Source organism: Sminthopsis crassicaudata, chromosome 4 (assembly GCF_048593235.1).
Source record: "Sminthopsis crassicaudata isolate SCR6 chromosome 4, ASM4859323v1, whole genome shotgun sequence".
Classification (NCBI taxonomy): domain Eukaryota; kingdom Metazoa; phylum Chordata; class Mammalia; order Dasyuromorphia; family Dasyuridae; genus Sminthopsis; species Sminthopsis crassicaudata.
The window spans coordinates 222,280,404-222,306,084 of record NC_133620.1 but is presented as its reverse complement, the minus strand read 5'-3'; the positions used below and the strand labels follow the sequence as shown (position 1 = coordinate 222,306,084).

The window sequence follows — 25,681 nt, the reverse complement described above, 5'->3', positions numbered from 1 at the left end:
CAGTCCAGTTGACTAGTTCTAGAATAATTTGCAAGAACAATATAAAACACAAGATTATTGAAATACAAATTGACTGCATAAACCAAGGTACATATGTGCAACTCTCCTGTCCTGGACTGAGATCATTATTGTAAAGGCATAAAATAAGAAAGTTTCATATGGTTTCTGATTTAATGAGCTACATCAAAAAAAATTTAGTAAGATAAAATACAGGATATGTGTTTGTGTAGTTAATCATTTTTAAAGCTGTAAAGTTTTGCAAAGTGTTTTTATTATTATAAGGAAATCTATGCATAATGTTAAGAAATGAACATGATACCATAGTATGCAAATTAGCCATTTTGATATGTCCTTGGTGAACTTCATAAATACAAAACAAACTGGGTTCTTACAGAGAAAAAAAGAAATGGGCAGGGGGAACAGACAAACATACAGAGGAGAAACAGAAAAAAATAAAATAAAATAAAAAAGGATTTTACATGAAATTGCAAATGTCTGACAGAGTTCTGGCTTTTTAAAATATTATATAATAAATGCATAAAATACACATATTTAAAATTTATCCTGCTTTTCTGTGATGCTTTCTGGTCTTCCTTATGCTCTTTTTAGGGAATTTCTTTAAAAAGCATTGATAACTTTTATTTTTCTTTCTTTTTTTCCTTCTTCCTTATTCTAATGCCTTTTTTTTTCTGACTCAAAAAAACCTAAAAGAAACACTTGGAAAAAATACATATAATAAAGCAAAATAAATAAAAAATTCCCATATTGGTCATCTCCAAAAATGTATGTCTCATTTATTATTTCATATCCAACATTTCTTTATTGGGAGATGAGTAACATACTTCCTCATCAGGCCTCTGGAATAATATCAGTTAAATAGATTTCTCAATCATTTCAGAGTTTTCTCTAAAATGTTTTCATATAATTGCTCTCCCTATACTATTTACTTCATATTACAGACTCAAAAGTATTCACAGATTTTTCTGACATCATCCCTTTTATCATTTCTTATGATGCTATTAATATTCTATTACATTCTTCTACCATGATTTGTTTAACTATTTACCAATAAATGGGTACCAACATTAGTTTAAAAAAAACAAAAAAAAAACAAAAAAACAAAAACAAAAAAACAGAGAAAGAGCTATTATGAATATTTTGGAACACATGGGCCCTTTTCCTCTTTTTAGAAACAAGGCCTAGAAATATTGTGTCTAGGAGAGGGAGAGAAGAATTAAGTGACTTTTTGAGTTACAGTTCCAAAATGCCTTCCTAATGGCTATACCAATTTACAAGTCCATCAACAATGACTAACTGGACCTTTTCCCCTTTGTATCTACTCCAATAACAGTAATTTTCTTTGTTATTTTTACCAATCTGATAAGTCTTAGAACTACTTTAATATACATTTCTTCTCTCATCATGAGTAATTTAGAGCTTAGAGCATTTCATTCATATGGCTCAATAACTTGAATTTTTTCTTTCAAGAACTACTTTTTTTTAACCAGTTATCCAATAATTGTTGCTCTTATAACTTTTAAATCAATTATTTATATAGCTTAGATAAGAATCTTTAATTAGAAAAACTTGTTATAACTTTCCCTACTTAATAGTTTCCCTCAAAATTTAACTGTTAATTTTATTTACATAAAACTAAAGAGTTTTGCAAAATTGAAGTTGTTTACTTTACCTTCTATAACTTAACTGTCATTTATTCATGAACTTTTAATTATCCAGATTTGCAAATAATGCTTTCTTTCTTGTTCCCCTAATTTGAGAGCTAATACAGGAAATGAGAGCTAACATGAAATCAGGAAAATCTTAATTCAAATCTTGCCTCAGCTACTTAATAGCTAAATTAACTTGGACAATTCACTTAATTCTGTGTCATTTTCCTCATCTATAAAATAATATATAGGTGCAATAATAATAGCCTCTATATCCCAGGGTTGTTATAAAGATCCAATGTGGTAATATTTTTAAACTGTCTAGCAAACTTAAGGCATTATATAAATGCTAGCCATTAGTAATTTATTTGCTTATACTGTGGTATCTAAGTCATATATCAATTTGTAGTTTATCATCATATATGATATAACTAATTTCAGTCAGACTGTTTTCCAGTTCTATCAGATAGTTCTTTACTAGGGCAAATATGTGGTTTTGGGGTTTATTGAGCACTTTGCTACTGTGTTGCATACCTATATCTCAACCTACTTCTTAATCAGAAAAGCCAAACACTTCTCATGATAATTGATTTGGAGTTTTAGCAATAAGTTTTTAACAGGTCTTGCTGTTTTTACTTTCTCCTTTCTCTAAACAATCTCAAATCACTAAATGAAAGAAAAATGGATTCATTAGTGAAATGAGCAGAACCAGGAGATCACTGTACACAGCAACACCAATATTATGCAACAATCAATTCTGATGAACATGACTCTTTCCAACAATGAGATGATTGATGCCACTTCCAAAGATCTTGTGATGAGGAGAGGCCATCTACAGCCAGAGAGAGGACTATGGGAACTAAATGTGGATCACAACATGACATTCTCACTTTTTTGGATGTTGTTGGCTTCCATTTTGTTTTCTTACTCATTTTCTTTCCTTCTTGATCTGATTTTTCTTGTGCAATAAGAGAATTGTATAAATATGTTTACACATATTGGATTTAACATATATTTTACCATGTATAAAAAAAAAAAAAACTGAAGGTCTACTTGAAGGTTTTAGATGAAACATTTCATGGGTCTGTACTTGGCCCTGTGCTGTTTAATGATTTTATAATAATTTGGATAAAGATATATTGATCACTGTAATGTTCTTCTCTAAAATGTAAAGTTCTCTAAGAGTAGGTTTCTTGGGGATCTTCCAGGAACAGCCTTAGTTTCAGTTCAGTGTAATAATCACCTCAAATGCAGCCAGGAGTTAAAGTCCAAATCCTTTATTGTTTCCTTTTAAGTCTTGTCTCCTTCCTGGGGGCCCAGTTAGCTTTCTTAGAGGCCTATTTCTCTCCTTGATTCCTGAGAGCTCTTGCCACTAAGTCCTTTCTCTCTTCCAGCTTCAGCCTCCAGCCAAAACAAAGGTGGAAGTTGGAATGAATCTGACTCTGCCTCCAAGACAGTGGGCTTCTGGGTTTCTGTGCCTAGCCCTGACAGCTTCTTGCTTATAGTTCCTTTTTTTTTTCCCCCCTGAGACTGGGGTTAAGTGACTTGCCCAGGGTCACATAGCTAGGAAGTGTTAAGTGTCTGAGACTGAATTTGAACTCAGATCCTCCTCCTGAATTCAAGGCTGGTGCTCTATCCACTGCCACCTAGCTGCCCCCTCTTACTTATAGTTCTGCCCAACTTGTGAATCTCCTCCACTTGTGAATCTCCTCAACTGAATTCGGGGTCTGAATCTCCCAGAAGTGCATCCTGGTTGAGGCTCCTAGCTTATATATGCTCTCTTAAAGGTGTGAATTCTAATAAGTACTAAGTACATAATCGTTGCCTCTATCTATTCCAGTGACTTAGCACCTTGTTTCAAGTTCTGGCCCATAACAGATCACAATAATCAATTTTGCAAATAGTTAAAAATAAGCAAGTATAGGTAAGGCAGTTGAAGAAAACTCAAAAATCTAAAAACAATGTGACTGGCTAAAACATCAGGCTAAAAACATTTAGAAGAAATTTAATATATAAGGGTGTAAATATGGTTGAAATGATTGTACATGTATAACCTATCCTCAGATTGTTGTTGTCTTGGGGAGGAGGGAGGTAAGAGAGGGAAGGAGGAAAGGAGGAAGAAAAAAAATTTGTAACTCAAAAATCTTATAAAAATGAATGTTGAAAACGATCTTAATATGTAAATGGAATATGAATGTTATGGAATATTACTGTTCTGTAAGAAATGACCAGCAGGACGAATACAGAGAGGCTTGGAGAGACTTACATCAACTGATGCTGAGTGAAATGAGCAGAACTAGGAGATCATTGTACACTTCAACAATACTGTATGAGGATATATTCTGATGGAAGGGGATATCTTCAACATAGAGAAGAGCTAATCAAATTCCAATTGATCAATAATGGACAGAATCAGCTACACCCAGAGAAGGAACACTGAGAAATGAATGTAAACTATTTGCATTTTTTGTTTTTCTTCCCAGGTTATTTTTACCTTCTGAATCCAATTCTTCCTTTGCAACAACAACAACAACAGAATTCGGTTCTGCACATATATATTGTATCTAAGATATAACATATTTAATATTTATGGGAACTCCTGCCATCTAGGGAAGGGGGTAGAGGGAAGGAGGGGAAAATTCGGAACAGAAGGGAGTACAAGGGATAATGTTGTAAAAAATTACCTATACACATGTACTGTCAAAAATGTTATAATTATAAAATAAATTAAAAATTTTTTCAATGTATTTGGAAAAATAATACCATTTAATTTTTTAAAAAATAAAATAAAAATTCACAATAAGTGAAAAAATTTGACTAGTTTTTTCTAAATTTCCATCCTTTTTGACCTCTCTCACACTATTGATCATTCCTCAGTTTTCCTGACTCAAAAACTTTCCTGGTTCTCCTTCTTCCTATCTGACCACTCCTCTGTCTCTTTTTTCTGTTTACCCAGGTCACACCTGCTAATCATGAGTATCCCAAGGTGCTGTGTCTTAGGCTATGTTCTTCTCTAGCTTCATATTATTTCATTTGATGAATTCATCAGCTATCATGGATTCACTATTCAATGATCATATCTATACTGAGGATCTTCAAACCTATTTATCAACTCTGGCCTCTCTACCTATCTCTAATCTGATTTCTCCAACTACATATTGGAAATCTTAAACTGGATGTCTTATAATTCAGTATGTCCAAAACTGAACTCATTATCTTTTCTACCAAACCCCCATTCCTTCCAAAGTTCCTTATTATCCTACAGTGTACCAGTATTCTCCTAGCAAACCTAGGCTCACTACCTGGGTGTTACCCTCAACTCCTCCTTCTCTCTCACCCCACTATATCCAATTCACTGCCAAAGCCTATCAATCTTACCTTCTTAAAATCTTTCAAGCTATAGACAAGAGGGATACCATGGGAGAAGAGGTAGGGCAGTTATTCCTTTGAGGAAGGAAAAGGTAGATACAAAATAGGGAAATTTTCAGGTGGATTTGTTAACTACTTGCACTGTTGTTGATAATAATATAAGTAGTGAAATATTCTGCAAAGATTAATTCAGGCAAGTGAGGAATTTGGGGTTTAAGGAATGGTTTTCAACTAAGGCTTTAAGGAAATGTATGAGGATTAAATAGAGACAAAGCATTTGACAAGCAATAGTGAGGGCCAAGTTAAAATTATAAAACATGAATTTACCACAGAGCATTAATTATGTTGTAACATGGAATCTTTCCAGTTACATTTGACAGCCCAGAGACAGGAAAAAAAGAAATTGAGTAGTAGCCTTTATCCAAGTTTGATTAAGGATTGGCAAGGAGATTTTAGGATATAAGAGGATAGCATAAGTTGTTAGCTATGGAGGAAAAAGAAGGAATATGCTAATACCTATGAACCCAAAAGAGGTTGGAGAGAGTCTTAGATTTCTAGTAAGAAAATGTGAATTCAAAGTCCCACTTCTAATGAATACCACCTATAAGTACTGCCACAGGCAAGTCACCTAACCTTTCTAGTTTTCAGTTTCAACTATTAAGAAAGAGGGAGGAAAAAAGGAGAGGGTGGGGAAGAGAAGAAAAGGAGGAGATTTTATCATTTCATAGGTCTCTTGAATCCCCTGAATGACAACCTAGGCAGGCTTCAAGGAATTATAAATACTAATAGAGTTAGTATATTATAAATATATAAAGAGTAGATTCAGCCATGGAAGATTATGATACACACTGAAACTTTTGATGAATCTCAAGGTATAATCTTAATCTACTTTAATTGAAATAAGGTTTTGTTGGATCAATTTTCAGATGCTCTGCTTAACTAACACTTCCATTACAATAAATAACTTTAAACTATAGGATATTCAAATTTATCAACTGCACTTGATTGAATAAAATATGGTAGATAATAATTTATACAAAAAAAGTAGGCATCTCTTGGCTACCAACAAAGCTCTAACAGTATGGTAATAAAATTGTGAACTCAAAATCTTCCCAGGAATGTAATCCATGAAAATCCAAAGGCCACCAAAAAGAACTAAAGTAAAAATAATAGACTAAATACAGCAGAGCTATAACCAATTTTCACAAGCATAAAGAGCACCAGAAATCCTACTGAAGAGGGTTGTGGTCCCTTTAAGACATATTTCCTATTGATCTGTGATTCCTTTCAGATTCCCTCCCAGCCCCTCCTGGCTGAGGCATATCCTCCCCAGACAAGTTGTCTTTCCCAGATGCCAGGCTTTTGATTCTCAAATCTTGATCAAAAGTATCCCTTTCAATTCCAATAGGAGATCCAGGCTTGTACCAGCCCCTACTGGTTCTGATCTGCTCTGGGTTTCCCAACCAAGACAACCAATATAATGAGCTTCCCTCAACGTCTTTGCAGATGGACCCTGGCAGCTCCTTTCTGTCCACTGAGAACTGCATTCTCAGTACAAAACTCCATTTTCCCATAGATCTGCCTACTGGAATAATATTCTTTTCCAGTGTTATCCTCTCCCTATCCTCACCTATTTTGATAACCAGACTTTATGCCTTTCTGTCAGGATTTCTAACTTTACTTCCAATTCCTATAATAAACCTTTTTACCAATTTAGGTTTTTGGATCTGTAAATTCCTTTTCAGAGAACATCTGGGCCACCAAAAGGGAGTCCCCAAAACTCCCTACCCTTGTGCCGAATCCCAAGGGGTTGCAGGGGAGCCGCCAAACCTCTCCATTTGGTTGTCTGAACCCCGAACCTGCCACTAGACCTTATCATTTAACTCCCTGACCACCAGACACCCTAATTTCATTTTGGCTCCCTAAATCTAAACCTAATTACTATTAGGAAAAATAAGAGTGAACTTCTGATTGTTCAGAAGCTTTTGTTTAATTTATGCTTCATGCAGATCCTCAATTTTTCTTCTCTTCCTTCTAGACAATTCACTACAAGCATTTTCAAAGGATAATGTCAGGAAGAATAAGAGATGAAATTCAAATATGTTACATTTGCTAAATAGAGAATAAAACATTTTCAGACAATTTTTTAAACTTGGGTAACAATGAATTGGATATTAAGTTTAAAAGTCTCACATATTTAAAGTAGGTTCCATAATATCTATTTTCAGCATTGAACACAGTGCCCAAAACTAAGAACGAATTTATTAAATGATTGAGGAGTGATTAATTTTGAAAAATGTCAAAATGGATGGATTCCTAAAGATCAGAGACAAACAAGTGTTCTGAAATCATAAAGTGGGATTAGGAACTGAAAAATTTAGAAAACTATATACTTCAGGTGATCTCGGCAATCCTAGACTCAATTGATATTAATCAATTCAATATGAAAACAAAATGAGATACCTGTAGACCATTCTACAATTTACAAAAATTAAAAAAATTTTTTTTTTAAATTTAAGTCACAACAAGAGGATACTCAACAAGATTATATATTCAGGACTGTTTCAGCTGAGCAAAGCCCTTTTCCCTGATTTGGACACTAACTCACCAAGGAAGCAACCAAGTATCCCTGGAGTTCCTCCTATCTACTTTGTATTTGAGGAACCAGGAAGTAATATGAATATCAGGGAAACTTTTAGTAGATACCTTATTTGAAGTACAGATATGTATATAGTCATGAGACTCCTCTTCTCTCCCCATCTCTTTAAATAAATCTACCTTTAAACTCTTAGGTACATATTTTCTTATCTTTCGTTCCTTCAAGTGTCAACAGTATAATGAAACATTTGTTACTTTAAATGTTTACAGATTAGACTTTTATGGTGCACAATCTTAAAATTTTATGAATAATGAAATAGTTAAAATTAAGGTGAATTTATTCTTACTTTTAGAAACAAATGAATCACAAAATCTAAGAAGTAAAAAGGATGTAAGGTCTAAAATACACCTGACCAATTTTTCTAATACAACACTGGCAACAAGATTTCATGGAGCTATTATCTGAAGGTCTCTGGTACAGGAGAATTCAACACCTATCAAAGAGACCCTTTCCACTTTGGAACAGAAACTATTAGCAATTATTCCTGAATTCAAACCTAAAAAACCCCACAAGTCTATCATATATCATTTTCACATAAATAATCCACAGGTTGAAGAGAAGAGGAGGATCAGTAATTGGGCAATTACAGTGCTGCTCTATTATAATTAACTACCAACATTTGGGAATATCAGAAATGGTGCAGATCTGAAAAAAATTCTATGAATTTTGTCTGCTGTTTCCAGATTAATCCAAAGCTAATTTCTGTTTACTTCAAATAATTAAGAGACAAAAATGTTATTAAAGTCTCCCATTACAATAAAAATACAACTTTTCTGGAGGAAAAAAATCCAATAAACAGAAGTCAGAGATAATAAAGTAAGGGTTTCACTGGCCCTTCTGTGTAAGGTTACTGCAAATGCACTCTGGAATTATGGGTGAAAAGACAGCAAAGGACAAGATGGCAAGAGGAACTTCAAGATATGGTCCCTTCTAATCAAGGAAGATTTACTGAGCTTACTCAACCCTACCTTGTGTTTAGCTTACTTACACACATAGCTTGGAGGTCAGCAGGAATTCATTGAAACCAACACATTTCATCAATTTTATCCAATCAAGAGAAACAAGCAGAAAATCAATAAGACTAAAGAAAAATAATTAAGCCTTTGTATCAGTCTTAAAAAAGTACTTTTTGTTCTGTGACTCCTAGAATTATTTTGTTCTCTGGCCTTCAACAAACCATGTCTCCTCTTTTCTCAGGTTCAACCTTGTACTTCCCTCAGCCTATAATTCCTCTGCAAGGGTCAAGTTTCCTTTTTACAGGAGTTTACAGTTTTTTGTTAGGACCAAGCTGGCTTGCCTTCTTTCTCTCCAGGCTCTTTTCAGATTTTATCTGGAATTCAAATTCATGCCCCCATACTTAACACCTTTATTTCTCCACCATCACTACTTTTCAGCTTTCTTTTATGTTATCTTTCCCAATTATATTATATATTCCCCGAAGGCATAGTCTTTTTTTTTTCAATTTGTATTAGTATCTCTAGCACTTAAGACTGTGCCAGTCAAAAAACTATCTAATCTATACTTTATCCTTCCTCATTCCCTTTTTTCCTCCTTCTTTCCTTTTCTTCCTTCCTTTCTTTCTTCCTTCCTATCCTATAAAAAGAGAAAGGTTACAAATATGGGGAATTCCTCTTAAATTGGGTCACTTAGTTATATCTATTTTGTTTTAAAATACTTTATCAACAAAAATGTAAATATTAAGTAGGAAAATTATTCCAGAAATTTAACATAATTCCATGTCTGTCAGTTTAATTTCCATTAAAAAATAATGCAAAACTGTACTCACTGCCAATGGTGATGAGTTAAGCTCCAACAAATTGTCACTCTTCCGAAATTATTTTAAGAATATTTAGTCTTATAAAATGATGCTGAGTGAAATAAGCAATCTATACAATACATAAGATGTAAAAGGAAAAAAAAAAAAAAAAAACTGTGAAAGAAGGAAGAATTCTGATCACTACATTTCCAGAGGACCTATATGAAACCCAAGTGCCTTGTGATGGATTCAAAGAGCAGAATGAAATATTTTTTGGCTACAGCATGAATTTGTTTTTACTTTGTTAGGCCTATTTGTTATGAAGAAAATTTCATTTGCTTTATTTTTAGCTACAAGAGAACTGAGAACTTAAGTGATGAGATTAAGTGCCAATGATGACAAAAGAAGTTATAGAAAAGAACATCAGTGATTCTCCTGTTAAAATGCATAGAAGTGAGCAGAAAGGAGTTCACAGGGAGCCAAAGACAGGCAGAACTATTTTGAAACATGTTAATTTTTTTTTTATTAAAAAATGCTTAGTTTGAAAAAAAGACTAGTAATTCTACTCAGATTGTTTCTAATGCAATAAAAAATCCTTTAATCCAGATATGTATTTAACTTTATTTATACTTGCTGAAAATTATCATTCAAGTCATTATTGACCAAGTTACCTACTACCCTTAATGCCTCATGACAAAACAAAGGATAGGGAATTAAGATACTAACTGCAGAATCTGTCAATCTGAAGAGGTTCACCATGGGCCTATATGAGACTCTTCCATTGGACATTTCAAAATGGATTTCCCACAGATCTTTTAAAAAATAGCATGTTTAGAAAAATGCATATCTCTGTCCAATATCATCCCTATGCTAAAGTCTTCTCTATTGAAGGTGCCACTTTAGTTTGAATCATAAAAGTTTACAATCTCATCATTAATTCCTGATTCCTCAATATCCATCATCTTGCATATCTGTAAAGGGCTACAACTGAGCAGATGCAAGGTAACCTAGCACTTGAGGCTAATTACCAATTGGACAATTCTCTATTAAAATGTTTGAAGGATGACCCTACTTAACTATTCTGTGCTGGCTTGATCGGTGGGTGTGGACAAAGAAGGGAAAGTGAGATCAGTGGGTGGAGTAAGGGGAGGAGATTCATTCTTTGGCAATAGAGAGAGAGAGAGAGGAAGGAGGTGGAGAGATTCCTATATCTAATCCCCTGAGAGAGACCCCAAAGGACCCCAAAGAATAAAGACTTTTGCTTATCCTGACTCTGGTTGATTCTAAGATATCCAGGGTCACAACACATATCCAATCAGTTGTCAAGTCTTATTTCCACTTCTACATTTGTCCCATGGGATTGCCTCATAATTGGAATGACTTCTAAATTGCTCTCCTTGGTTCTCACTCAATGAACTCCTTTTAACTATTGTTAGCTCATCTAGAAAATGAGGAGAACAAACTAGATTGGCCTTTTGAGGCATTTTTCAAATCTATATTTAAGATGCCATGAAAGAGCTTCTATTTAGTGCTTACTATACGCCAGGCACTGTGCTAAGAAGATGAAATACAAGCAAGCAAAACCATTCCTCACATTATAATGGGAGAAGACAATACAGCAAGCAAAAAGCATAACTGAAAAACACTGAGAGGGGTACGATAGGCAAGTAGACATGGTGTGAAAATAACTGGGAAGAATTTTTTCAAATTCTTTCAGGGAAGAAATCTTTCAAATTCAAATTCTTTCAAAATCAAATAAAAAATGATATCATATTTTGCCATCTATTTAAACAGCAGAAAACAAAATACGAAAGGTTCGAGGCAAGCAAGAATCCCTTTAGAAAGGAGTATATCTCCACCCCGCTCTTCCTCCCCCCCCAAAAAAAAAAATATCACTGAGTGGAACAGAGAATATTTCAGGAAAACTGAGAAGTTAAGAAGGCAATTAGCACCTGCTTCTTATCCAGTAAAAAAGAAAAAAAAAAATCAAGAAGTAGCATCACTCAGAGAAGATATGGATATGAGAGCCATAAAGTCATGAAATAAAGACTATTCAGAAAATGAAAGGAAAGTTATGTCATGAAACATTTGGTAAATTTCACGTGAAGCTATCTCACAATGTCTGTCAATTTTGTATTCACTCCTACACACATGCTGCTCAATGACACAGGAGAATGACAAAACTATTACTGAATTCTCTCCAAATTTAAGCCAGATATAATCCCAACTTGACCCTCACTATTGCAGGTTTTATTCCATTCAGAACAATGACGCTTTTAAAACATCTTCCCTCTGGTGATTATTTCCGATTTTTCCTATATATAACTTGTTTGTACATGGTTATATACAGTTTGTCTCCATTGTTAGACTGTGAGCACCTTGAGAGCAGGAACTATCTTTTACATTTCTTTTTATCCCTAGCAAATAGAGCAGTGCCTGGAACAACACAGGTGCTTAATAATAAACATGAGTAACAAGTAATAATTTCTTTTGAAGATGACATGCAGATGTAGAAAATTAGCATTAGCAGAATCTGTGCCTTCTACAGCTGACTCAGCCTGGATCTTTGCACAGCCTTGGGGTGGGGGCCAGGGGGGAATTATGTTTCTAAAACATCATATATTTAAAGGGGAAAAAATATGTTCAGCATAACACTAAATATCACCATCAACTTCATGAAAACATGATCTGGAGAAGGAACTAGGTTGATTTCTATTCAACTATCTTAATTTAACTCTCTTCTTGTCATGAAAATCTCATTCCCAAGGAAGCTCTAGCATATATAAATAAGATGCAGCTTGAGCCTCACTTCTTTTTTTCTCTCTCCTTTTAAACTTCAAGATTTTGTCACTATGCATTGTTTTTATATTACAAACATTTACAAACTACCTCAATTCCATGAAAGATCTCTTGTAACAAAAATAAGTAAAACAAGCAATATAATGTCCATCTGAAAGTGCATGCTCTATTGCATAATTCCTATGATAGCACCCACCCTAAACTACCTATTTAAGTATAATAAAAGTCTATTGAGGTTTTCAACTTATTTAATTAAATGTCCATAATATTTAGAGGAAATATTATTATCACTTAATCTTGCTGAGTATCTTTTTTCTTTTTTTTTTCCTCCCCTGAGGCTGGGGTTAAGTGACTTGCCCAGGGTCACACAGCTAGGAAGTGTTCCTTATCCCACGCCCATTCTCTGGGAGGATAAAGAGGGCAGCTCTGGAGGAGATAGGGAGTCTCTGCTTTAGACCAGGCTTGACTGGGCTGGTAATAAGGGTCACACAGCTAGGAAGTGTTAAGTGCCTGAAATCAGATTTGAACTCGGGTCTTCCTGAATTCAAGGCTGGTGCTCTATCCACTGTGCCACCTAGCTGCCCCTGCTAACTGAGTATCTATACTATACACCAACATTCAGTAGAAGTCCACTTGAGGATACAGTGATTTATAAAGTGATTCACTTCATTTTTCATGTTATTATGCTGATTCTCCAAAATGTAAAAATTAAAATAAAGGATTCTAAAAGGGCTCTTCCTTTGGTACTGCTATATAAATTACTTCATTGAAAGCATTTATATCCAGATATATTAATGTAAAAATGAATCACCTAAAATGGGTATCTCATGTAAGTAATAGATCAGCTACCTATTCTTTTTTTTTTTTCTATCAGCTATACATATTTACACACACACACACGTGAGTAAAGGAAAACACTATTTGCAAGACAAAATTCAATTTGGAGCAAATGTACTTATTTAAGTTCATCTGCCAATAAGAAGACAGAATTATCAATGTCTGAAAATACCAGAATCTTTTAGGTGACTATATTTCACAGAGCCTTCTCTATTTCCAATAACTGTGTACCTTGAAAATGACTCAGGAGAAAGCATAGGAGTACACTAATGAGACAGTAGAGGTAACCACTATGTAAAAAGTTAATCCTGGAGTTCATATCAACTCAATCCTTACTCAATTCAATATGATGCAATCAATTTCTAAACCATGGAAGGGTAAACTCAGATTGAGACAAGAATTATAAAATTTCTCTTCTGAAGGCTTGCTAAATTTCAACTCAAGGGAATACAGGAAAATTGGAAAGAAAAAAAAAAAAAAAAAACTTAAAACAGCTATAAATGTATGCTAATGAATCCTTCACATTAAAGCACCAGCCACTAGATTTATGTGGAAATGGGAGAAAAGGGAAGGAAGTATTCCTCTCTTGTGACAAATTTATGAATACTGCATTGCCTTGTAAAACTGCCACATTATAAATGGAAAACTTGGGTAGCTACACTAAAATTTCATTTTTAAAAATTTCATGACAAAGAAAAGTTAGAAAAACATTTGACAATCCATTTTTTCAATCCACAAAAATCTTTCCTGGTTTGGAAATATAGGATTCTCTTCCTTATTTAGTAAAGAAAGCAAAGTTAGGTCAAGCATAATGAATTGTAAGAGTTTTGGAGTTAGAAATAAGCATTAAAACAAATCCTGTCTCAAATATTTATTAACACTGTAATCATGAACAAGTACATTAAAATTAATGTGCTGAAATCCCCAGGATCTATCTTTGAAATCATGGGTGAGTTCTTGTCTCCATTTCTAAAGGGAATTCACTTCACTTCAATTAATATTTTGATGATGTAAATATAACTGAATACAAACACAGTACAGGCAGTTTAAATTTCCAGTATATTCCAAGCAATCTTTGTTTTGCATTGAGAAGCTGTAGTTAACTAGAGAGACCCATCACTAGACATCTAGCCACTAAATGAAGAAATTTTGTAGCTACAGACATTCATGAAGAAGACTAACTGTGGGAATGAAATCTACATTGAAAAAAATAAATACTAATACTTATAAACCACATATATTTGAAACACTAAAATCGTGATTACTTACCTCAGTCGCTATCCACACATCATACCATGTTATACTGATTATAATCTTATTAATTCTATAATAAATATATAGTTTAACTATGCTTAAATAAAATATAAATGGCATATTAACAGCAATAACCCAGGCTAAAACATTTCAGGATCAGGCTCCAAAGTCACTTCAGTCTATCCTTAATGTCCATAAGCCGCCTTTTTTTTTTCCTTTTTAAATTGTATTTTAGTATATATGATTATTTCACTTGTAATCCCAAGTATTTTATTTAATACATTTAGAAACATTATTCTGCTAAGGGTTATATAGATTTCAGCAAACTGACCAAGAGGTCTGTCTGCCCATTGACACAGAAAAGGGGTTCTTAACCCCTGGTAAATAATAAAACTAGATATGGAGTTTGATATACCTGATCCGAAAGCAGAACTAAATAAGTTATGGCATAGAGAAGAGAGGAAAAGCAGATGACTGTGAAAGATAGGGTCAGTATTAAATGGAATACAATATATTAGCAGAAAACAAATCAGCCCAACCTTATGGCTCTGTCATGGTTTATAAGGATATTTCTTCACTAAAAAAGCAAGCCTTAAAAGTCAGTTACCTTCAAATAATTGTTTAGAGAATAACTTCTACAAATAGTAATACATACATACAGCAAAAGTGATTATGTGGCATTGTGAACTTTTAGTCTTAAAAAATTATGAGAAAAGCAAAAACTTTAATAATATATACTTCAACTTACCCCTATAGGCTGAAAAATAAGTCCATCTACTTCATGACTGACTTCTCTGGCAAAACTTCCTTCAAGAAGCTGTTAAAAAAAAAAAAAAGCAAGTATTCTTGGCAAACATAAAAATTAAAAACTAAATTTGATTATGTTACTTTGCTAATCCTAAGAAAAAAACAAACAATATAACTAGATTCAATAAACAATACATATATAAATAAGCATATTAGCATATATCAAATGCAGAAAATAATATATAACTGATACAAAATAATAAATTCATTTGAAGAAAAGATCAAACATTTCAAGCAAATTAATGAAAAAAAAATATATTACTAGACAATAAATTATTTCATCAAGCAATGATTTGGTTAAAATTTTTAAAAAACCACCAAGGGGAGTAATCGATAAAGGATAGGCTTCAGCATTAGGAAAATATAAATTCAAATCCAGCCTTTGAATGGTAATATGACAATGAGCAAGTCACTTTAAATTGCAAAGCAGGCAATGATTTGAGTTAATGATGGAAGTTTCCTCTGGCATTCCCTTTCAGGTCCTAAAAATAAAATCTTATGTCTGTACCAAAAGAATAATTATTTGGTAAATGATTAAAAGACATATAAAAAGTATATCAGAGAAAGAGACTATATAAGTAAAAATCAAGAACAACTGAAAGTATGTAGCCTACTGTTTCACAGAAATCAAACTTTCAAAACTGCAAGGAGAAAAATTTTTAACTAAAAAATGTACAAAGACAATCAAAAGCAAACAAAATAAACAACTCATAAACAAAATAAAAAGCTATTGTGCAAAAAAAAAAATCAATGCAGAAATTATAAGAAGGGAAACCATTGGGAGGGGGGAAATTTTGCATCAAATACCATAAATTCAGAACTAGAATCTTGTACATCATAAAACTCAGTCTTCTCATTCTACACATAAGCAGAGTGAGGCATAGAAAAGTTAAGTCACATGTCTATGGTCACTCAGCTAGCATTTGGAGCAGGATTTTTTTTCCCCTCAGATTTTCCTAACAAGGTTCAGCCTTTCCATTATAAGATATAAAGATAACAAAGATAACATCGAACAAAGAAGACAGAAAAGGAGCAAGAGTGGGAAAACCAAACAAAATGAAGACTTTGAAGCATTTCAAATGTCAAGAATATGGATTTTTATCTTTGAATAATACAAATGAATTATAGTAGAATGAGTGCTAAATCAGTCAGTAGTGTTGAATCCTGTAACTGAAAGCTATTATGAAAAGACGAGAACTGCAGTATACTCCTTATGGAAGTCAAGAAGGCCTCACTTACCTATGATGTCAACAAATCAAAGAATATTCATTAAAGCATATATTAAGTTCAAGGTACTTTAGTGCACAAAGAAAGAGCAAAAAAATTTCCCACTCAAGTTCCCACAGTCTAATAGGAAATACAAAATGCAAAACAACTAAGTATAAATAAGACATATATATATATATATATATATGTATAAGAAAAATTGAAGAAAATTTTAGAGGGAAGGCATTAAAATGAAGAAGGGCTTCTTGAACAAGGTGGGGCTTTAGCAGAAACCTAAACTAAAATATTCACTGCAACACTTTTTTTTTTAATAGTAAAGAATTTGAAATAAAGGTGTCCATCATTTGGAGAAAAGGTAAATAAATTGTGACTATAATGAAATGTTACTGATCCATAAGGAATGATCATATTTAAGAACTCAGAGAAACAGGGAGAGACATACGGGGAAGACAAATTATAATCAAAGAGGGAAGACACTAAGATTAAGGACGATTAAGAAAGGCTTCTTGCAAAAGGTAGGACCTTCAGCAAAAATGTGAAAGAAGCCAGGAAAAGGCAGGAAGCTGAGATGAGGAGGGAGAAAGTTCAAGACATGAGGGCACAGCTAGTAAAATATGCTGTCAAACAATGTACATTAAGAAATAGTTAAATCCTAAAGATAGAAATATAAAATAGACATCTCTGCTTTCAAGGGCCTTGCAATCTAAATACAAAATAATACAAAAGGAACCTTAAAAGCAGGAAGGGAAAATACTCAATGCCAAGAGCATAATGGATAATTCCAAAAGAGTGCAGCTGGGTGGGAAGTGAAGAGTTAAGTAGTTTGGATATCTTCCTTAAATGGAGTTTTTAAGAGGAGTTCACTCCTCCGTTCTCCAAACAGTAAAGTACCAAGGATAGAAAATATTGATGAGATATGAGTAACAAGGCTGATGTAAATTAGAAGAACGATGAGATTCCTGGGGACATGATGGAGAAGTTCTAAAGAGTATAGCATGGTGGGAAGTCAGGATATCATGTATCTTATGAGAGGATCAGCAAGACCACCAGTATCAATTATACAAGCTGTGAAGATAAGTAATATGTTTAAAAAATAATTGTAAAGACACGAAAGAGTCAAGTTAGGAAGAGTTTTAAAAAGAAAAAATGAGGATTTTATATTTGATGACAGAGGCAAAATCAGTAGAGTTAATTATTATAAGGATGAAATTTCCTGTGTTTCAGTACAATGAATTAGACAGCTGTATAGAGAATTGATATCCAATAAACAGGGCAAGGGCATGTGTTAGAAGAATGAAGGTATAAAAACACACTGACTTAGCAAATGATTGACAGTGTGAAGTGAGAGTGAGTGAGAAATCAAGGATATCATCTAGGTTGTAAGTCGGGGGGCCTGGGAAGACAGAAGCACCACTAAAAGTAAAAGGACAGTATAGAAGAGCAGAAGATTTGGGGATGTTAGAAATACATTCGACATAAAGTCAAATATAAAAGAAAAATTTATTAAAGAAGAATCTTAAAGAATCATTTTAATATTTCTGGCCAGAAACAGGCCCCACTCCCTATTCCTGAAAAGGAAAATAATGATGAATGTTGGAGGGGATATGGGAAAACTGGGACATTGATGCACTGCTGGTGGAATTGTGAAAGAATCCAACCATTCTGGAGAGCAATCTGGAATTATGCCCCAAAAGTTATCAAACTGTGCATACCCTTTGATTTAGCAGTGCTACTACTGGACTTATACCCCAAAGAAATACTAAAGAAGGGAAAGGGACCTGTATGTGCCAAAATGTTTGTGGCAGTCCTTTTTGTAGTGGCTAGAAACTGGAAAATGAATGGATGTCCATCAATCGGAGAATGGTTGGATAAATTGTGGTATATGAATGTTATGGAATATTATTGTTCTATAAGAAATGACCAGCAGGATGAATACAGAGAGGCTTGGAGAGACTTACATGAACTGATGCTGAGTGAAATGAACAGAACCAGGGGATCATTATACACTTCAACAACAATACCGTATTGGAAGCCAGAGATGTTCTGTGGTTCTTGATCTATTGCAGACAGTTCTTGCTTTATGTAAATTTACATCATGCAGATCTGACCTGTTTTGAATGCTGGTGGTTCTAAATTTGGCTCTTTTTGGCTTGGGGGAGAGGAGTTGTTGGTACAGTATGGTAAGGATGTGCCACAATTTTAGTTTTAGGAGCCTACTTCATAATTTGATCAATATGAAAGAGAAATTGGTATTACAAGATTAAAAAAAATTGTTCTGGTATTATTACAATATGTTCAAGTGATTCATTCAGTTACTTAAGTTCTTTTATGCTTAAATTATATTTTATATATTTTATATATGTGTGTTCAAAGCTTAATTTATATGTTTTTCTTTGAATTAATGAAGAAATTTTGTATATAGCTTTTCTTTTTCTTTAAATGTTATAGTTAAAAATAAGATTTCATGTAATCAGTCTAATGACCATTTTAGTGTGTTGCCTATTAGATTTCCTAAAATTATTTAAGCAATTACCATTTAAAATATTTTCTAATTTTTATAGAAGCTACAATTTTGCTAGAACTGATGAGTTTTTGCAAATTACTAAATATTCATCAATAGTATACCCATTTTAACATAGTGAAGCAAGAACTGAGTGACTTGGTTGGTAGTGAGAAATGACACCTTTTACCTCATGATTTCTGGTTCAAATATTTTCTGTGTAGAAATTAGAAAATCACTGACCACTTGACAGTTGTTGAATGACATAATTTATGAAATAAGTTAGTGGCTTTAATTCAGTTTTTAGTGGGCAAGTGTTCTATTCACATTTTTTTATCCATGTCCTAATTGTAAAATGACCATATATACAGAGATAGATGGGTTCATAGAAGCCACAATTAATATAAATTATAATCCTATAATAATGTAAACCCCAAAGAAAGGAGGGGAGATGAATTGTTTGAACCTTAATGTCATCAGGATTGGATCAAAGAAAGAATAACATACATAGTTTGATACAGAAACTTGTCACACTCTATAGGGTAGTAGGAGGGGAAAGGGAAAAGAAAATAGGAGTCTAATAAAACAGAAGGCAGAAATAAAAGCAGAGGGAACCAAAAAAAAAAAAAAAAAAAAAGAGGACATATTAAGGGAGATAATGGTCATAAGCATACACTGATGAGGAGAGAAAGAGTGAAAGGAGAGAGAAAGGTATAACTTGAGAAAAATAGATGGCAAGAAATGCAGAATTAGTAAAATTAATTTAAATACCAAAATAAGTCAAAATGGGTACATGATATGGTTATAAAGGATGATACCATAAACAAAATGGGAAAGCAAGAGATCTTTGGAAAAGGAGGAATTTATAACCAAAGAAGAACTGGAGAACGTTATGAAAATTAAAACGTACAACTTTGATTACATTAAATTTAAAAGGGTTTGCACAAACAAAACCAAAAGAAACAAGATTAAAGGGGAAATACAAAGCTGGGAAAGAATCTTTACAATGTTTAGGATAAAAGTCTAATTTCCAAAATATATAAAGAACTGTGTTACACTTATAAGAATACAAGTCATTTCCCAATTGATAAATAGTCGAAAGATATGAAAAGACAATTTTCAGATGAAGTAATCAATCATCTACAATCATATGAAAAAATGTTCTAAATCACTACTGATTAGAGAAATGCAAATTAAAACAACTGTTGAAGTTCTACCTCACAGCTCTCAGACTGGCTAAGATGACAAGAAAAGATGGTATATGTTGGAAAGGATATGGAAAAAACTGGGTACAAATGCATTGTTGGTGGAATTGTGAAATGATCCAATATTCTGGAGATCAATCAAACTATGCCCAAACGGCTATCAAACTTTTCATACCTTTTGACCCACAACAGTGCCATACTGGATCTGTATTCCAAGGAAATCATAAAGAGTGAAAAAGGTCCCACATGTGCAAAAATGTCTCTTGCAGTGCTTTTTGTGATAGCAAAGAATTGGAAAATGAGTAAATGCCCATCAATTGGAGAATAGAATTAGTAATCTTAATTGTAAATGCAAATGGGATAAATTCTGCCATGAAACAGAAGCAGATAACAGACTGGATTAAAAACCGGAATCCTACAATTTCTAGCTCACAAGAATTCCATTTTAAGTAGAGATACACATACACAGTAAAAGTACAAAGCTGAAACAGAATTTATTATGCTTCAGCTGACATAAAAAAGGAGGGGTAGTCAGCAAAAGAACTACAGGAAATGAGTGTGGACCACAACATAGCATTTCCTCCCCTTCTGTTATTGTCCGTTTGCATTTTTGTTTTCCTTCTCAGGTTATTTTTACCTTATTTCTAAATCCAATTTTTCTTGTGCAGCAAGATAACAGTATAAATATGTATACTTATATTGCATTTAACATATACTTTAATATATTTTACATGTATTTGTCTACCTGCCATCTAGGGGAGAAGATGGGGGGGGGGGGGGACTTGGAACAGAAGATTTTGCAAGGGTCAATGCTGAAAAATTATCCATGCATATGTCTTGTAAATAAAAAGCTATAATAAGTAATAACAATAAAGAAGGGGTAGTGGATCCTAATCTCAGAACAAGTTAAAAAAAAATCTATTTAAAAGATTTCAGGAAACTACATCTAGCTAAAGGGTATCATAGATAATGAAGAAATATCATTACTAAACACATATACACCAAATGGTTTAGCATCCAAATTCTTAGAGAAGTTAATTGAATTGCAGAAAGAAAAAGACAGCAAAACTATACTGGTAGGGGATCTCAACATCTCTCTTTCAAAACTAAATAAATCGAATCATAAAATAAACAAGAAAGAAGTTAAGTTGGTGAATAGAATTTTTAAAAAGTTAGGTATGATAGAGAAAACTGAATAAGGATAAAAAGGAATATACCTTTTTCTCAGCAGTGTATGGCAATAAAATAATTATAATGTAATAAAAATTATGTGTAATAAAAGGCCATGGAAAAATAGTTTACATAAAAACTGCAAACTAACAAATCTAATGCTAAAAAATTAGTGGGTCAAGCAGCAAATCATGGAAACAATCAATAATGAAGTGGGCATGCAATTAAGATAGCTAGAAAAAGAACAAATTAACCCCCCCAATTAAAAACCAAATTCAAAATTCTGAAAATCAAAGAGATTAAGAAAACAAAGTAAGAAAATTATTGAAATAATAAACAAAATTAAGAGTTGGTCTTAAGGAAAATCCAACAAAATAGATAAACCTTGGTTAATTTGATTAGAAAAAGGAAAAACAAAAAAGAGTTGGTCTTAAGGAAAATCCAACAAAATAGATAAACCTTGGTTAATTTGATTAGAAAAAGGAAAAACAAAAAACAAAACAAAACAAAATTTACCAGTATAAAAAATTAAAATGGTAAATTTACCACTTACATTAACATTATAAAAGTAAATTAAAGCAATAATTAGAAGCTATTTTACCCAATTGCATGCCAATAAATCTTCTAAGTTAAATGAAGAATATTTATAAAAATACAGATTGCCCAGACTAATAGATGAGAAATAAATTACTTAGTCTCATTTTAGAAAAAGAAATTGAACAAGTTATTAATGAACTCTAAGAATAAAATCTCCAGGACTAGATGGATTTACAAGTGAATTCTACCAATTATTTAAAGAACAATCAATACCTATACTATATAAACTATTCAGAAAAATTGGGGAAGAGAAGTCCCACCAAATTCCTTTTATGACATAGATATGATGCTGAGAACTAAACCAAGTAAGATCAAAACTGAGAAAGAAAATTTCCCTAATAAATAATGATGCAAAAAACTTAAAATATTAGTAAAAAGATTACAGCAACTTTATACCAGAAATGCAGAACTGGTTCAGTATTATGAAAACTATTAGCATAATTGACTATATCAATAACCAAACTTACAGAAATTATATGATTATCTGAAATGATGCAGAAAGAGCATTTAACAATACCCATTCCTATTTAAAACACTAATGAGCCTAGGAATAAATGGAGTTTTCCTCAACAAGATAAGTAGCATCTATCTAAAACCATCAGCAAGCATTACTTCTAATAGGAATAAACAAGAAGCATTCCCAATAAGATCAGGGGTGAAATGAGGGTTCCCATTATCTAAATAATAGTATTTTTTACTATTCAAAATTGCACTAAAAACGTTAGCTTTAGTAGTAAGAGAAGAAAAAGAAATTGAAGGAATTAGAGTAGATAGCAAGGAAACAAAATCATCACTACAGATGACCTGATGTATAATGAGAGAATCCTAGAGAATTAACTAAAAAACTACCAAAAACAATAACTTTAGCAAAGTTGCATCTCTGTATATTATCAAAGTCCAGCAACAAGGGACATAAAGAAAAATCCCGTTTAAAATAACAGTAGATTTAAAATATTTGGGAGTCTACCTGCCAAAACAAAGCCATGAACTATATAAACACAATTACAAAACACTTTTCACACAAAGTTATATCTAAACAAGTGGAAAGAAGAATATCAAGTGCTCATGAGTAGACGAAGCAAATATTTTAAAAATGACAATTCTACTTAATCTACTTATTCAGTGCCATGAAAATCAAACTGCCAAGAAATTATTTTACACAGTTTTAAAAAAATAATAAAATTCATCTGGAATAACAAAAGGTTAAGAATTTCAAGGTAAGTATTGAAAAAAACAAATGCAAAAGAAAATGGCCTAGTTGTATCAGCCTTAAAACTATATTATGAAGCACTGGTCATCAAACCATTTGGTACTGGCTATGAAATAAAGTAGTTGATCAGTTGATTAGGTTCACAAGACAAAATAGTCAATGACTATAGTAATCTAGTGTTTGATATTCAAAGAAACAGACATGCCTATCCCCATTTCATAATTTCATAAATTATGAATTCAATTAAACATAGTAGGGTACATAAATTCACTTTGGTGGCAATAAGACAATTAGCAGGTGTAGCTCTTAAGCATAGTGATGGAACTCCATCATAGGAAGACAGATTTTGAGAATGGCAGATGAAAGCATTTTCACTCAAAAAGGAAAGAAAAAACAAAAGGGTAAAGAGATTAAGGAAACTAAAGCAAACAAACCTTAAGGATATATAAAAATATTTGTGGTAGCTTGTTTTATGGTAGCAAAAATGATGAAGGGAATATGATACCAGCACCTCACAAAAGAATTTTCCCTAAACAATGAGTAAAAGCAAGAATGTATTTTAATTCAATTAACAGAAGAGTCTATAATTCAGCTTGAGTTTATCTTTGAACAGGTGAAATCTATAGAAAAAGTGAAAAATCATTCTTTCAGGTTTTGAAATAAAAAGCTTCAATTAAAAAAAAAAGAAAAAGTGGCTTAAAAGGAAGTGAAAAGTTTGGTATTAAAGTTTCGGTTTTCGATGAATCAAAAATGGTTACTTATACTTTATACCTTTGTCTAATATTGAATATGGAATTTTGTACTTGTTTTGAATCTTATAAATTGTAAGTTTAAAAATGTCATGGATTAAATTTTCAAACTGGGTGGTATTCTACTTTGGATTTCTCTAAGAAGATATTTTATTTTAATTTAATAAATTTATTTCTGTCAAGTTTTGTATCCAACAATCACGGTTCTGAATAATGTTCATAGAGCTATCCTCATAGAAAGCCCCCTCAACATCTCAACTTAAATTTCTCTCCAAATCTACTCTCCACATAAGACTTTTTTAAAACTCATTTTTAAGGAATAAGTTTCAGACATATCAATCCTATTATCAAATTTCCAAAGGCTCACCATTTTCTACTTGATAAAACAAAAATCCTCAGCTTGACATTTAAAGGTCTTCTTTTCAAGGTCAATAATGTCCTATTTTTCCAGTTTTATTTCACATTCCCCTTCACAATCTCTATATTCCAGATAAATGGGGCTGTGTCTTCCTAAATATTTCACGTTAGTTCCTAGAAGGATTCCCTTTTTCATGTGCCTTTCTCAGGAATCTGTCTTCCTGTGATGGAGTAAATTAATGTTATAAGACATACACGCATATAGAAACATTCATATACATATATATATATACATATATATATAACATATAAGCATGTAATCTACATATTATGTACTATGAATATTTATGTACAGAACATACATTTATTGTTCTCTATCATATAAGAATATATATATATATAATATAAATATTACTAAAACAAATATTAAGATCACTAAAAATATTTAGTACATGCATATCTATCATACTATTAATATAGTAGTAGATAATATATAATATGTATATATTACATAAGACATATGTTGACATACATAGATATTACATCAATGAAAAGAGATCAATTAACTTATTTCCTCTAGCAGATCATAACTCTTAGGAATAACTTTATCCTTATCTCACAAGAGATCAGCAACCCATCATCTGAAGACATATGTTCCTTCAGAGCAAGCCTATCAACTGTGGAAGAACCTTAATCTCTTTGATTGGCTACTGATTGCTACTTCAGGTCCATTCAACCCTTTTTCAGCTCATCTATGCTTTTCATGGAGGCATGATGTCATTGGTGAGGTTTGGCCTTATAAAACAGGCATCATAATGATTACACTGGCATTAGGTAGTCCCAAATTAAGGTGGGAATGTTTCTCTGTGTGTCTTAAGTACCTAACATAGTACCTTACAGAGAGTAGGCACTTAATCAGTGTTTGTTGAACTGACATGTAAAAATATCTGATTGCAAAAGACTAAAAAATGAATTGCTTTGACAGTGATCTAAGACTATGGTTCTTTCTAAGCCTGATTAGGCATAATACCCTGATAATATTCCAAGGACATGTGAGTCTCTTTTAATATGAGTCAAAATATTAGATTTTTATATGAATATTTTGTTATTCCAACATAGCTTTCTAATTATTTTATATCCTAGCCAAAACTACACAACTTAATTTTTTATATTTTGGTTTTGATATTATCCTCCATTTTAAAGCTCATTATTTCAAAGTACTCTAACACCTTCACTAGGCTTAATTTCATAATCATCATAATATATGTAATATTAATCAATTAAAGAATATACTGGAAAAAAAGGGGTTGGGAAAATTAGATTTGCTTTGTATATCAAGGCCAATGTGTCAAAATAAAAAAACATGTTTTGCTGTCTTAAAGCTTAATTTTACAATATGTCTACATTACAAAATCAAGGAAGCAAATAGATTATTTCTGTCAATCTCTCCCTGCCCCAGAATACAGTTCTTCCTAAATTACCTTTTCAAATGTTTTTCACATGTAAGAAAAAGAAATC

At 32.5% G+C, this 25,681-nt stretch overlaps 1 protein-coding gene across 2 annotated transcripts in view; it reads right to left on the bottom strand.

Moving 5' to 3' along the window:
- Positions 1–25,681, bottom strand: part of RNGTT (RNA guanylyltransferase and 5'-phosphatase) — a 313,552-nt gene that overhangs the window by 131,948 nt on the left and 155,923 nt on the right. For both annotated transcript variants that reach the window (XM_074310316.1, XM_074310315.1), the window contains one exon: positions 15,090–15,158. In XM_074310316.1, coding sequence (XP_074166417.1) covers positions 15,090–15,158 — 69 coding nt within the window. The remainder of the gene's footprint in view (positions 1–15,089; positions 15,159–25,681) is intronic.